Below are 15,708 nucleotides of genomic sequence, written 5' to 3'. Positions count from 1 at the left end.
TATAATCTAGTTTATACTGGATCACTCTTTTTCAGTGTATCCATGATAACTTTTCCTATACCCTTAGTGATGGCAAAGTGTTACAATAACACTTTTTAAAAGTAATCCTAGAAAATACTTTATAAAACAAATATCTGAACAGTTATTTCTGTGTAAAGAGTCAAGACAATGCCTACTGTAAAATATTGTGTGGTATTTTTTTAATAACTTGTACTTTATTAGTAATCATTTAGTGCTGAGAATTTTCTAGTGGCTGCTCAATATATGACTATTTAGATGGATTTCTAGATCACCTTTGTTATTAGCTTGGAAGCCCAGACTTTAAACTGTTGGGTACTTTTCAATTATCTTGAAATAAAAACACCAATTCAGTTCAATTTGTCTTCTTAATAAGTTTTGGGTTTGTTGATTCTTTTAGCTCTAAAGGTGATGACTCTATTCCAGAAATGGAGTGTGGTATTGACTTCCAGTTCAATTAAACACAGCCCAAAGTCTTAAAAATACATTCTGGATGTGAATAATTCAGTATGCCTGCTCTTGGTGTTGAGCAGTCAGAAACCTTTTGGTAGAAAATTCAGACACTGAAATATGTAATCATACTTCAACGTGTTGAGCTTTTTTTTCACTTTCATGATATTTCTAGTTGTACATGTTAAGTCTCCTCTTTTAAGTCTCGTTTATTTAAAAACCAGTTAAAAACTACAGCCACATATAGTTTAATTTATAATTAATATCCTATTAATCCATTGTGATGGAATCAATAATAAATGAAGCAGCAAATGGAGAAAAGATGAAATTGGGGTCCTTGTGCTTTCAAATTGAACTGTACCCATTAGCGGGAAGTCAATCAAATTGTAATTTCCAAGCACCACGTTCCAGTGGGCACTTGCTGGAAAGGACTCACTGCTGGAATGCTCAGGGCAGAGGGAAAGGCTAAAGGACCTTGATTTAATTTAATTTTTTCTCCTGGAGAAGCCCAAGGGTGGGTCTTAGTACAGCCTTCCCCTGCCTGATGGGTGGCTGTAGAAAGCCGGGGGCCAGGCTGTGCCAGAGGCTCACACTTTGGGCACAAGCAGCTGTAGAAATTGCAGTGAAGAATTTGTATCTGTACAAATGAGAAAACTCCTCACTGCTTTAGGATGTAATTAGAGGAAATTAGTTTCCCAACTGTGTTTGGAAAGCTTCAAAATTTGGAGAGACAAGGCTCTGAGCAACCTGGTCTGACTTGGAAGTTACCCAGCTTTGAGCAGGAGATTGGGCTGGACACTTTCAGAGGTCCCTTCCAAACTCAATTTCTCTCTAGTTGTGTCTGAAAGATGTAAAAACTCCATTTTGCTTGACTTGTGAAAAATAATTGTTTCAAAAGTGGGCCTGGGAGTGCGCACTGCAGGTGATTAAGTGGCAGTGTGCACATCTTCTGCCAGAAGTGGAAATAAATGAATTGGCTGTGAGAGTCATTTTTACTGGAATCAGAGGAAAGTTTGGGAAGTAGATCACAAATAGGTAGGTAAGAGGAATTAGAAAATGGATCAGTTTCAAATCTCCCTTCCATGGAAAGGAGACCATAGCTGGAAGTATAGTGATTTCCATGGTTTTTGGAACATGGTTTTGTACTTCACTGATCAAAATAGCAGAAGGAAGTACAGATAGTACCATCTTAGGGTGCTGTACTGTCAGAGAAAACCGGAAAAGCTGTGTTTGGTGGTGCAGATGTTGAGAATGACCTCTGCTTCTCTTTGTGGGGGGTTAACACTGCCCATGTTCACCTTGAAAGTATTTGAAGTCAAAAATCGACACAAGCAATCTCCCAGATGCTGACTGGGTTCTTTTTCGAGTCTTGGCTTTTTAATGTGAAAAGTTGAAGCTGTCCTTGGCTCTCAGTAAATCAACAAGAGTTCAAAACCAGGCATCTTGTTATTCTTTCAGATCTGTTTAAATCTCAGGGGATCTTTAAGTTAACAGGGTTCAGTATCACAGTCAGTGTGAAGGAATTGAGCTGTGCACTTGTAACTACCCTGACTTCAGGGGTTATCACTGTTCAACCCTTATAATCTATTTGAATGTAAAATCTGGAGGTGCTGATAAAAGAACCTGCTGATCAAAGTGGCATGGCAGCTTCTGTCTGATTTTGGTCTTGGTTCTTAGAAGGCAATTAAACTGGAATAATTCAAAGGCTACTGAAGCACTTGGTGTCACAGCAGGGTTTATGTACAGGGAAGAAATTGAATTCTTCTGCTGTGCTTTGGTTTCCCAGATAAAGACAGGATGAAATTCCTCCTTCCCGTCAGATGGTATTTTCACACAGGCAGAACTACAAGTGTATCATCAGCTTTTCCCTGCAGTATGGGCAGAGCTGCTGAGGGGAAATAAGAAAATATTGCAAATACAGATGTGACAAAATTAGACTTCGCACATTTTTACCCTGAGGCACTTCTCTGGCACCCTGCAAAGTTCCTAAACTCTGTAGAGGTCCTGCCTGGATCAGCATCACTGTGTTTGGCTGAGAACTGCAGATATAAATGAGTTATCTGTGGAATAGTTAGAAATTATGTGATGCTTGTTTTCCAGTAGTCAACACACAGTGAGCTTTTTTTTAAATTTAAAGAGGAATTATTGATGCAATGAGCTACGTTTTAGCTGTGGTTCCTTGGGTCATGCAGTGGCTCCATTGTGATGCTCACCTGGACTTGTCATCAATAAATATACAAAGCATTGTATATTTATGAAAGAAAGCGTAATTTCTTTGGGATTTTTTGCAAGTGGGTTGTCTAGATGAGTTACTCCTCCAGCAAGCCATCCTGTGGTAGTGTATTGTGAAAGTATTGTAAGCTTTTGAACAGTGAGTAAAACCCAATTCAGCTTGTGGAAGTCTAAATGTTTGATGAGGTCTCTCCCTGTGGGTGTTTCTGTGGTTTTTGTTTAGTTCATTGTATAACTAAAGAATATGCCAAAACTAACTTGATTCTGATCAAATTAGAACATGTTCTGTACTTTGATTTTGGATGTAAATCTAATACATTTGCATAACTGCAATTTATTCAGGAATTCTCTTGGTTAGTAGACACTCTTTATTCTGCTTTTTGGCTGAATTCCAACTATAAAAATATCCTTCCATTAAAAAAACTGTTTGCAAATATGAATCAATTGACAGATGTGGTCTTTTGCTAATACTCAGGTGTTCATTGCTCTAACCAGACAGGGATTTGTAAGTACATTGTATCTTCCATACTTACATTGGCCTTTCAGGCATGGGAAATGCAAACTGCACTGGGGATGCCTCTGGGTTTTCATGTCTGTCAGTTAAAGTTTATTTGGCACGTGGAGAACCTCTGGAGTCCCCTGGCTGGTCAGAGCTCCTGTGTTTGGGGCTGCTTTTTGTGGGTGGATTTTTTCAGCCTTGAACATTGGGAGCCCCATGTCTGTGCTGTTGCCTCGTTAGCCAGAGGTGCCCATGGGAAGATGATGCATTCAGGGCTGCAGAAGGGTAAAAGGGACATCTTTTAATATGTGTGTGCCTACATGGAATATCAAAGGAGCTGCTGAGTATTCCTTTTCTGCCTTTCCATGTTCCTGAAGTTGTGGAGATCCACCTCTTCCCCATCCTCACCTGGTGTGGCACGGGAGGACTGCAGGTCCTCAGTGCTGTGCCCTGGGGTGGTTTTTTACCAGGCAATAAGGACTCTAACCAGGGAATTAGCACCTAAAGCCATGTCCAGTTCTTCCCATGTTTTTCTTGAGTTGAAATAAATTTGGTCTTACAAGCATTTAAGGTAAATTTGCAGGTATGGAATAGCCTGATGAAATGCATAGGGAAGGTGACTAAATCTGTGTGTGTCAAGCAGATGTTGTTCTCTTTCACACAGGGATTTTTACTTAATCTTTGGCTGTCTTTGCATACACTTGAGTGTTGTTTTTTATTGCAGTTAAAAGAAATGCTTGAAAAATAATTTTATTAGCAAAACAACCAAGACCCCTTTCCATTGTCACTAAAATGATACAAGCACAAAATACTTTCTACTGGAAAAAGCAAGAAATGAGTTGTTACTGAATATATTAAAAAAACCCAACCCAGAAATTGGTCCATTTAACTTCCTTGCTGAAATGCTTGTGCAGTTTTTTGGCATAGATTCTGTTCCTAATTTAGTACATTGAGCATGTTTCAGAAATAGGTCGTCTGTTAAATGTGGACACGGTCTGTACTCAGAAGTAAGACAGAGAGAAAAGGAAGGTCACTGTCAATTCTTTCTCTTTTTCCTGATCCTTGAATGTGGATTGTAGGGAAAAAGAACCACTGTGGTGCATGTGGCAAGGGACATAGTGAAAATCAAATGCTGCCTTTGTTCTATAAACATCCTTAGATTCATTTTAAGATATGAAAGCCAGAACACATGAGGGTTCATTTCTAAGGCTACTCCGCAGCTGAGTGCTCCTGCCAATTCTTACATCACTTTTATGTTTAATATATTTTTCCAGAGAAATGATCACTTTTATTTACAGTCTGTATTTTGCATTCATAGCTCATTTCTTACTCCTTGTTCCAGCATGTGCTTGTTTCCTTTTTGTATAAAACTAGATCTGCCTAGAAGCACTTAAAAGCGAGACAAACCCAAACCCCAACATTTTGTAAGGTTTGTTGCTGGGTATAGTGTTGTTGGAAAGTCCTTTTCATCATGTGGGAGGTGTGTAAATGTCACTGTGGGTTTAGTGCTCAGTGTAGTCTAACAACTTCAGGATGAGGAGGTAGTAAAGTTATTTGAACTGTATTTTTATAGATGCTTTTGTTGAGACAAAATTAAGTTTTTATTTGCTCAAGATTGAGCAAATTTATTTACTGTGAAGTTAGAAACCAGCCTGTCCTGTTTAATTGGGTTCAATTCTAAATGCTGTGCACAGGGATGTAGAAAGAGGATTATCCTAAGGTACATTCACTGCATTTTATTTTTCAAATTTGTAAACAGTTGCACATTGTTAATTTATTGTTTGTCATTAAATTTAGGCATGTAATCCTTGGTAATACATGAAAATAGGTAGTGTGCTGAAATTGGGTCTTAAATTCAACTCTGAAAAAAGGTATTTGAATGTAGTAGTAAAGCAGCAGTATACCCTGTAAATGAGCAGAATTGGAATTTATATGTATTTAATTTAATAGGTATTTTAAGAGAAAAGAACCCGAATCTCTTAGACCAGTCTATGAAACTGGTTAGACCTCAAATTGGCCAATGTTCATGCTTCTGATTAATTCTGCTATCATGGACCAACTTGTTCATTTGCTGAAGCCTTTCCTTGGCAGCATAAAATAATGAGGTTTTGTTGTTAAAATAGCTCTGCTTTGGGGCTACTGCAAGATCAGGATGAACCTCAAGAATTTTAGACACAATGCACAAACTGCCCTTATTAGAATGAATTGCATTTCCTTGTGTTCCCTAACAAATGTCAGTTGCTTACCTGGGGATCTTTTTTTGGTCATATTCATCTCCCTGTATGATCTTAAAATGAAGATGGTCATGGGTAATTATGAATATATATAAAATTATAAATTAGCTTAGGTGATAATGTGCAAATTATTCAGAAAGTCTTACATTCCCTAAACAAGTGGCTCATGTATTTGTTTTGTTTTTTTATTTTTATTTTGCAGCTGTACTTTCAGGTTTCCCAGCACAAACATCAAGATAACATTCACAGCTCTGTCCAATGAAAAGAGAGAAAAACAGGAGGCCCCGGAGTCCCCAGTGAAGCCTGTGCAACCCCAGATCTCTCCCTTAACAATAAACATTCCAGACAACATGGCTCACCTGATCAGCCCCCTCCCTTCTCCCACAGGAACTATCAGGTATTTAAACCCTGCAGGTGGGATCAGGGCCACGTACAGTCAGCCTCAGCACAACTTTCTCATTCTGGATTTTGCTTTTGAGGTGAAAATTCAGCTGAAGCTCAGCCTTACCTGCCTCCCTTTCTGCTGACATAGTTGCATGAACATTAACATGTTCAATATATAACATTCTGCTCAAGAACCTGGTATTTTTCTTGCATTTCAACAATTTAAATTGCTTTTTGCTCTTGCATGCTTATTGCAATGTTTCAAATTAGACAATTTTAAATGCCACCATTTTAAAACATCCTGATTTGTCACTGTCCTGAAGTTCACCATCAGCAAAAATGGTGGTTTGGGTTATTATTGGTGTGGAAAATGGACTGATCTCTTACTCCAGAAGATTTGTTATTGTGAGTCACTGCAGGAAGGGAGCAGACCTTTTACTGCAGAGCTCAGTGTCAGGATGGCAGATCCAGGATTTTCCCTGCCCTGCTGCTGCTTTGGTAATTGCAGCCCTTGTCCCCCTGTTACTTGGGACCAAACTCAATTAGACACAAGCAACCCACCCTCACAAATTATTTCAGATGGGATTTTTCAAAGTCTTGGAAAGATCAGGAGCAAAACTTCCATGTCAAGGCCCTGAAAGTTGTTTCAGTCATGTACATGGTTTTGAAAGCTTTTTTGTCCCCTCTCCCTTCCTGTGTCTTCACTTGAGTGAAGGGCTGTCCATGCTCACTATTTAAAAAGGTACAGCTTGTTAATGAGATTTGAATGGAAGGATAATTGACTTCTTGCATCTTTGCCAAGCTCTTGGTCTCTATCTGGGAGTGTTTAATGACACCTGCTTAAATGATGGAAGCAGAGAGAGAAAAGATACCTAGACTTGGCTGTGTAACAGGTTTGCTTTCTTACAAGAATTCAGGGAAAACACATCTTGCCAATGACAGAGCAGCTCACAGATATTTCAGATAACATCCCATCTATCACCACTGGCTTTGCCTCGCTATGAATTTTGTAATTCTCTTCAGGGCTTTCATGCACCTGTTGAGTAGTTTATTACAGAAAAGAAAAAAAGATGACAGTTTGGAGTCTATTTTGAGAGCAAAGCCTGACAGTTTCTCTGCAAATCATCCTGTTTTGTAGAAGACTTGTAAACTTGCTTTGATTATACCATATGTGTCTCTTTGTCAATATATGCTGAAGTGAGCAGAGCAGAGGGATGTTGTCAGCTGATACGTGCAAACACAGAGCAGGAGTGACCTATATCTAAAAAAATAAATTAGCTACACATTTGGGCTCTAACCAAGGATTCTTCTATACAACACTTAAAAATTGCCATCTCTCTCTTATAGTAAGTATACCACTAATACAAAATCAAGGGTGGATTTCTTGGGAAGTGAAGCTTTGATACTCTCAGTGTAAGTATATATTGCCCAATCTATAGTGTTTGTCTCCTTCTGTACATAAAAAAGGAGGTAGCAAAAACTTGAGGGGCCAGACACACAAACAAACCTTGACAGGTGTAAATTGTTAAAGCTTTAGTGTATAGCTCTAAATAACATTGTCTAGATTTATTTGTTGTTGATGTTTTGAACCATAGATTCAAAGATTAAAGATTATCTTTGGAGATAAGGCTGGTTCTGGGGACAGAGCCAGATGCAGCTATTGAGATTTCTAGCTTTTTGGAATTTCTGAGGGCTTTCTTGAAATCAGCTGCAGAATGAAATTGCAGAGAGTGTGTCCTTGCAAGAGAGCTGCCAGAATTATTTTGGAGAAGGGGATGGACCTCACCTGCTGACTTTCTCTTTCCTCTTGGCTGAAAGGAAATCATAGAAGAAAATTGGCATTGTGCAGCTGCAGTTCCTGTGGACTCTGCAAGGCAGGGGACCACTGGTAGAAAGATGTTCCAGTGGAATTATATCCAGTTTTACCTGGTTTGCTGTGATGGATGGCAACATGGGAAGTGTTAGGAGATGCTCTTTTAGTGTTTGGCACCATCTCTTGCTTTCTAACAGTGTATCTGCTCTGTTGGCCCAATACTGCATTAAATCAGCTGAGTCAGTGCTGATGCATCCCATTTATAGATAAATTTATGATTTTTATATACATACCTACGTGTAAGTATGTGCACACACCTGTAAACACTTAAAATAATGCTGGTTTCAATTTAAATGAGAATCAAACCTTTTTTTACCTCACTGCTTGCTATATTTTCTCAAATGTGCAAAAACACTACACAGGAGAGATGATTTTTTTGGGGGCAGACTGAACACAAGCATATGGCAGAAATTCCATGCAAGATGTCTTGTTTCCAACAAGTTGCTGAAAATTTGTGGTTGCTGATGCAGTTAAGGTGGACTTAAGGTGGCAAATCTTACACAAATACAGTGCAGCCTGCTCAATCAGCTGATCTTTGTCTGGAGGAGGAAAGCCTGACTGAGGTTTCTTCCTGCAGTGGTTCTGATTCCATGGCTGGCTTAGCAAGGCGTGGAAGGTGGTTTGGAATGGAAGCCCTGCCAGCCCTTTAGCTGCAGCCTCACAGCTCTGGTAGTGGCTTTGCTGCAGTAAGAGCTTTTTGATGAGACATAATGTGGTGATATACTGTATAACAAAATAGTAGGATCTTCTTTTTATGCTCTACAGTGCTGCGAATTCCTGCCCATCGAGCCCCCGCGGCGCCGGCTCTTCAGGGTACAAAATGAGTCGTGGAATAGCGTCTGACCTACATTTGATGGCTGACAATTCACAGTCAGAAAATGACAAGGAAGCTTCAGGGGGAGACAGCCCAAAGGTAAACACAGCTTGAAACCAATGCCAGAAATTACACCTGAACTGAATGGAAGACTTGGGATGTTTTGTTTGTTAAGGTGTATGCACTGAGTGATAATTTAACATGCCAGGCTTTAAAAACAATGTGTAGGGTTTTGTGATCAGATGTGAGATTGATTGATTGACTGATTAACCCCTGTCCCCTCTGGGGAAGGGTCTGTGTGCAGTCTCAGTTATAGATCTGTTTGGAGGCTATTGAAAATCCTTTGCTGTTATACATATCTACAAAATGTATTTTATCCTAAAATTGCTTATCAGAAGAACAAAGCTTTCTTAGTTTCTTTTCTGCCTCAAGATTATCGTTGTCCAAAAATGCCCTGAGTCAAGTTAAAAATGTTTTATGACTTTTGATCTAGTAAGCAGTGTGTAATCTCTTCAAAGTTTGTTGATGCAGACTTTTCTTGTTTCTGTCCAGGATGACTCTAAGCCACCCTACTCCTATGCACAGTTAATAGTCCAAGCAATTACAATGGCCCCGGATAAGCAGCTTACACTAAATGGAATTTATACGCACATAACTAAAAATTATCCCTACTACAGGACAGCAGACAAGGGCTGGCAGGTAATTTTGATTTCTGGGATATTTTTTTTTTTACATGTGAGCAATACTGGCAGCTGTAAATGGTCATGAGCAGGCAGTGGGTAAGCCTCATAACCCTTCAGATATAGAATTTGTCAAATGAGCACGTTGTCTTTCCTCTGGTTGTAAGTTTTCCAACAAAGTGGGCAATTTACATCAGTCTGTATTTTAAATACTGCTTTACTGATGGAATGGTGTTCTGTAAACCTCTAGTAGAGATGCAGACAGACTTTGGGGGAAGCAAAGTGCATTTGGCACTGGATTTGAATCCTTTATGCTATCTAGGGAAGGTGTCACGTTCTGTAACTTACAGTTGTGTAAACATCCGTGTTGCTATCTTGAGATAAAATTGAGATATTAAATGCTCCAAATTTAGTTCTGTTTGAAAACAGTGATCTTGCCCATGCAGCTGGTGAAGGAACAAGTGTGTTATCTGTCATTATCTCACCCCGGTTCATGCACTGTTTGATTTGTGAACTTGCCCATTCCTGTACCAAACCTTTCAACTCTGCAGAATTAATTTCTGCTTTCTTTTCGTTTCACAAGACCAGCCTCAGCTTTTGCCAGGATGACTAACCAGTACAAATCAGTCTGGCAGAGCCTTCCCAGGCACACGTGAAGGCTCTGTGCCTTTGGTGCTGTTTTGGGTGTCTCAGAGGCCAAGGAGCCCAGTTTGCAGGGCCTGGAACACCTGGAGCACATGATCCATGCTGGGCTATCTGCTCCTTCTGCAGTTATTGTCAGGGAGGTAAAATTTAGGGAGATTGGGTGAGGGGGAAAGTGAGGAAGTTGTTAATGTTGGCTACAAAAGAATACAAGCCTTCCCTGTAGAGGAAGAGATTTTTAAATATTAATCACATACTTGTTTGTCATACAGCCTAAATGAAAGCTGGGTCACTCTCCCAAGGTTAGTGGGGAACGTGGCTGTCCCTGGCTGTTTGCTAAGGTTTTGGTTAGTCAAGGACTTGGCTGTTGTGGCTGGGAAGTCTCTTTTGTTTCCCTTTCCCACATAACAGTGCAGTATCCTGGCTGCAGTCATGTTGTTTTAGCAACAAGACAGTGTTTATAAAATGTTGATGTGTGTTTTGCTTCCTATTTTGCAGTACCTTGAGTGTCTGTGTAGATGATGTTGCTTTGTGAGCATCATGAACCCAACACACACACACACACAGAGTTATGCTGAGGTACAGAGCTCTGCCATAGAGCAGGCTGTGGATTTGGGGCTGTAATGCTGCCTAAAGCCAAGGTGATAGGCACAGCAGACAGTGTGTTCTGGAGTCATTAATCAGCAGCTATTCATAGAAACAATTGGAAAAGCTGAAAATCAGATGCTGTTCAGTCACTGCTCTGCCAGCTCCTACACATTAGGAGTTGGATTGCAGCTCAGGTGACTTAGGATAGATGTTTTAAATCATATTTGAGTCTATATATATGCATATCATTAAAAGCATAGAATACAAGCACATGTACAGTGTCCCACACCTTAAGACACAGGTATTTATATACTTTAGCATACAATGGTCTCATTTTGATCAGCATTTGAAGGCTCCTCTCTGTGAACTTATTTTAGCAGGTATTTTTGGATCTATCCTTTATTCTAGCATATGGAGAAATAAATACAATTTATAAATATGTTCTTGGCATCTTTCTAGTTATGTTTCCATTTTTGGCAGGGAAAAACCATCTCTGGTTTCATCAGTTTGCATTCAAGAAATCATATGTGGTTATCATCACTGCTTTAAGTTTTCCAAACTTACCATCAGGGTCATGAACTCAGATATTTGAGCAAGTTTTACATTGGCTTTGCAAATTTTTGAGAGCTTTTGTTATCATAAAGTTTTTTCCCATTTACCTCTGTTTCCCCACAAGCGTTTCAGGGTGAATCCTTAGCATCAGTGTCTTCCCGTTCAGTGATAATATTGAGAGAGATTTTGAAGTTTATCTTTGTTAAAAAAATAAAATAAAATGAAATTCTGGGTGCAGAGGTAAGCACAGATAGAGTTACTTGAGGGTGTCAGCAGTTCTGTGCATTGCCCTGATGGAGGAGTGGGGGGATGTTGCAGCAAATGGAGGATGTGGGAAGGTACAAAGGGACCGTGGTGACAAAGATCTGGAAGAGCTGGTTCAGGACCTGCTGCCACTTGGTGTTTTAATTGACACATTAAATTCTTGGCTCTGTTATTGAGACAAACTGGACTGTGGGTGAATTCACAGCAATCCAGCTGCCTTTGGAACTTGTATAATTTAGCCTTTTCTTTCTGAACTGTGGGACAGTAACAGAACTACCACGTAGGATCAGAATCAGTATATGCTGTGTTCTGCTGGCCCTCCTGGAAGGAGCTGGGACACCTGGGGAAGGGTGGTGTACAAGCACTGGTCATTTTTATTTTTGTTTTTAACACTGCATTCTGCACAAGTATTTGTAGTGTTCTAAACATTGGTTTCAATCACCATGTTTCTCATGAGAGAATGAAATATATGGGATTCCTGTTATTTCCAATTAGAATACTGGGTTTTTAATTGTTGGGAAAGATTTTACAAATGCAAGAGTCCTTTCAGGTTTATGGCACTGCTTGGTAGTGCTCTGAGTTCTGTTAAATTAAGGAATTAAAGAGCTGAACCCCGAGTCTCCTGTAGTACAAACTGCTGCAGTAGGCCACATTCTGACTTGGAAAAGTTATATGAATTCTACATATTTTTTTATGTTCCATAGAATTCAATACGTCACAATCTCTCTCTGAATCGTTATTTCATCAAAGTACCACGTTCCCAGGAAGAACCAGGCAAAGGCTCATTCTGGAGGATAGACCCTGCCTCTGAAAGCAAATTAATAGAGCAGGCTTTTAGGAAAAGGCGGCCTAGGGGAGTACCTTGCTTTAGAACCCCTCTGGGACCACTCTCTTCTAGGTAAGGAAAACCAGATGAACAAAAAGACTATGGCTGTTGTTTAATCTTCAGGCTGCTACAGACTTGATAGCTTCGGATACAGTCACAAGTTTAGTAATTTAATTTCATCCAGACTCAGTGTTTGAATTCTGTGTGTTTCATTAGGAGGCTGCCCCATACACCAGGCTTGTGTTTATTGCTTGTTTTTAGTGTTAAAGAACCTCAGTTTGCATAACTATCAGATTGTTAATGTATGCAAGCCTTGCTGTACCTTTGATGGGTTTTTCAGAATTATAATTTTAATTTCTAACTGCCATCTACTGGATTTTAAAACTGTTTACAAAGAAAATTCTCAGATACCGGCTACCATTTTATTGACCTTAGAGATGACAATTGTGTATTCAGTTTGCTAATATTCAAGCATTTGTGATGGGGAAATACCTGGGTTTAAATTATTCCCTCCGTAAAGTTATGGCCTTTCTGCTGGTGCAGATCTTTTTCTACTTGCCCTGTAGCCTCAGATTTGCTCATTGTTCTTCTCCACCAGAAGAAATGTTCATGTTTCACAGATTTAAGAGTCTCCCTAAGAAGGCATCCAGCCACTTCTTCTCTGTTAACTGTACCTGGAGTTTGCTTTTAAATTCTGTCCCTGTTTAACAGAAGCTTTTTAAAGATCCTGAGCTCTGGGCTGTAGCTGTGCCCTCCCTGCTGCGGGCAGTGTGTTACGCTCTCGTTAGAGGAAGGTCACGGGCTTTCACAGTTCAGAAGTTAAAACACATCAGCTGCTGCTTTCATTTCTAACTGCAGAAGTGCCCCAGCTTCTCCTAATCACTCTGGAGTGTTGTCTGCGCACTCCAGCGGCGTCCAGACCCCCGAGAGCCTGTCCAGGGAAGGATCTCCTGTCCCCATGGAGCCCGAGCCCAGCACCATCCAGCCAAAACTCGCCGTCATCCAAGAAGCGCGATTTGCACAGAGCGCCCCAGGTGAGCCCTGGCCCCAAAATACTGCCAAGACTTAATGTGTACTCCAAAAATGAGTATATATTTCACCTCTTCAGTGCAGATCTGTGAGACACTTGGGAACAGCCAGGGAGGGTCTGATTGAGCACATGGGGCTGTTGTTACCTGGGGCTGCTCCAGTCGCTGTTGCTGCGGAGAGGCTGTGCCTCTGTCCTGTAATAATTCTCTCTTACAGCCTCTGTCCTGTGCTGTCTTGTAACAGTTCTCTTGAAAAAAAAACCCAAAAGGTAAGGTTGAGTGTGTTAGAGAAATTAGGAAAGGCCTTTCACACCTCTGTGGTCATGTCATCCTTCCAGAGTGGTGGGGGATAAAAGAATCGAAAGGATTAAGGGAGATAAGAAATTTCCTATTTAAAACAAAAAAACATTAAACATGATGGGGTAGGGATGTGTTTGTTTCATTACCTTCTTTGATATAACATTTGCCATCCAGTTTCTTGGTGGAAATGTGGCACTGCAGAGGGCAGAGATGGTCCTGAGCATTCCTCAGGATTGCCAGTGCATCCCAGGAGAGCATTCCCAGTGCAGGCATGCTGCACAAACACCTGCAGCACACACGTGTTCCTCTGTGGGAAGGGCTTCACTTCAATAAGTGCTGAGCACAGCTTTGTTTGGGGGCAGAGCTGGGGTGTGTGGGTCTTGCTGAGCCAATACAGCCCTTACCTTCAGCCTGGAGCTGGGAATAACCATTTGTCCTAACCTTCTGCTGTACCTTTTGGCTTGTTCAGGCATTAGTAGTGAAGGATCTTGTTAATTCTCCAAGGTTTTACTGTGAAGTTTAAAAGAACAACTGGCTTAGAAGAAATAATGAAATAATGAAGAAATTAGAATTAGAAGAAATAATGAAAATTGGAAGTCTAATTTTGACCTCTTTCTTGGTAGGATCGCCTCTCTCTAGCCAGCCAGTTTTAATTACTGTACAACGGCAGCTACCACAAGCTATCAAACCCGTCACCTACACTGTTGCAACTCCTGTGACAACATCGACCTCCCAGCAGCCTGTAGTTCAGACAGTTCATGTTGTGCACCAGATCCCAGCTGTGTCAGTCACCAACGTGACTGGATTAGCACCAGCAAACACTTACACTGTCGCGGGACAGGCGGTGGTCACACAAGCTGCTATGGTCACCCAGCCCAAGGTAGAACCTCAAGAGAATGGAGACCACAAGGAAGTCAAAGGTAAGAACCTGTGGGGTTGTTTTGGCACCTCTTTCTGCAGAGGGATCAGTATTTGAAACTTAGAATTGTAGAACCATAGAAGAGTTTGGTTTGGAAGGACCTTAAAGCCCATCTCATTCCAGCCCCTGCTGTGGGGCTTCCACTGTCCCAGGTTGCTGCAGGCCTCATTCAGGGAAGGGCATCAATATTTGCAGGGCAATGCTTGAAGTGTTTGGCTAAAACTGAAGATTTCAAACTGTAATTTCTCAGATATGCTGGAGTGAGTAATAAAACAACACACTTCCGCTGAGGCCTGACTGAGTGAAACCAAACGGATCCTGAGCACTTTGTTAATTTTAACCGAATTTTCTCTCCTGTTTGCAGTGAAAGTGGAGCCTCTCCCTGCTATTAGCCATGCTGCAATAGGAGCTGCTGGTCGCATCATCCAGACATCGCAGCCCACGCCCTTACAGACAGTTACCATAGTGCAGCAGGCGCCGCTGGGGCAGCACCAGCTGCCCATCAAAGCTGTCACACAGAACGGAACGCACATCGTGCCCCTGAGCGCCGCCGTGGCGGGGCAGGGCAGCGCGGGTACGTCCTGCTCTGCTCCCCTCTGCTCCCCTGCGCTCCCCTGTGCTCCCCTGCGCTCCCCTGCGCTCCCCTGCGCTCCCCTGCGCTCCCCTCTGCTCCCCTCTGCTCCCGTGTGCTCCCCTCTGCTCCCCTCCCTCCCCTCTCCTCTCCTCTGCATTCTCTCTGTGGTTCTTACAGGGATGTACTTAGTGGTGACAACCCATCCTCTCTCCTTGTTAAACCAGGATAGCAAGAACTTTTAAAAGAAGCTCCTGTAAATCAGAGCTGTTAAAATGGTGCCTGCTCCCAGGTGGTTTGTTGGAAGCCACCAACAGGAAAACCAGAACTTGTTTGTGGGTTGGCTCTTTGAACTGGTACTTTTTATTATGATTTTATTGAACCTGTACTGAAAAGACCAAAATTCTGTAAGGTTTTGAGGTGGTTCATGTCTCAATCCATCATTCCCCTCTGGGCCTTGGCAGGCTGAGTGGGCAGCAGTGCTTTGTCATCATTGCACACATTCCCTCTTGCTCCCAGCATGGGCAGGTTTGCTCTGCTGGCAGGTCCTCACAGCTTGTTCTAACAGCTTTGTTTTAGGTATTATCTGATACTGGAGGAGAGGTTTTTTGTCATATGTTTACAGAAATAATTTTAGGGCTGTCTTACATCAATTCATTACCTGCATTTCTGCTCAAAAGCCTTTCTCCTTCATTTCCTTTTTATTCCTTTGCCATCACTGACATTTATAGGTCAGTGTTCTGGCTGCTGCCACTTCACTTCCAGCTTAAGAGCAGCAAAAGCATCACAGTCAGACTTGAGGTGCACTTTCTGTGTCAGAAGGGATGTGTGAAT

At 41.3% G+C, this 15,708-nt stretch overlaps 1 protein-coding gene across 1 annotated transcript in view; it reads left to right on the top strand.

Annotated features, from left to right (window-relative positions):
• FOXK2 (forkhead box K2) overlaps positions 1-15,708 on the top strand; it is a 42,359-nt gene that overhangs the window by 23,792 nt on the left and 2,859 nt on the right. The window contains exons 2-8 of the mRNA XM_030287417.4: positions 5,636-5,830; positions 8,456-8,603; positions 9,057-9,203; positions 11,935-12,128; positions 12,915-13,090; positions 14,008-14,304; positions 14,668-14,877. Of these exons, the coding sequence (XP_030143277.2) occupies positions 5,636-5,830; positions 8,456-8,603; positions 9,057-9,203; positions 11,935-12,128; positions 12,915-13,090; positions 14,008-14,304; positions 14,668-14,877 (1,367 nt within the window). The remainder of the gene's footprint in view (positions 1-5,635; positions 5,831-8,455; positions 8,604-9,056; positions 9,204-11,934; positions 12,129-12,914; positions 13,091-14,007; positions 14,305-14,667; positions 14,878-15,708) is intronic.

The sequence above is a fragment of the Taeniopygia guttata genome, chromosome 18, assembly GCF_048771995.1.
Source record: "Taeniopygia guttata chromosome 18, bTaeGut7.mat, whole genome shotgun sequence".
NCBI lineage: Eukaryota > Metazoa > Chordata > Aves > Passeriformes > Estrildidae > Taeniopygia > Taeniopygia guttata.
The sequence above is the reverse complement of the archived record's forward strand: the minus strand, read 5'-3'. Positions and strand labels throughout refer to the sequence as shown.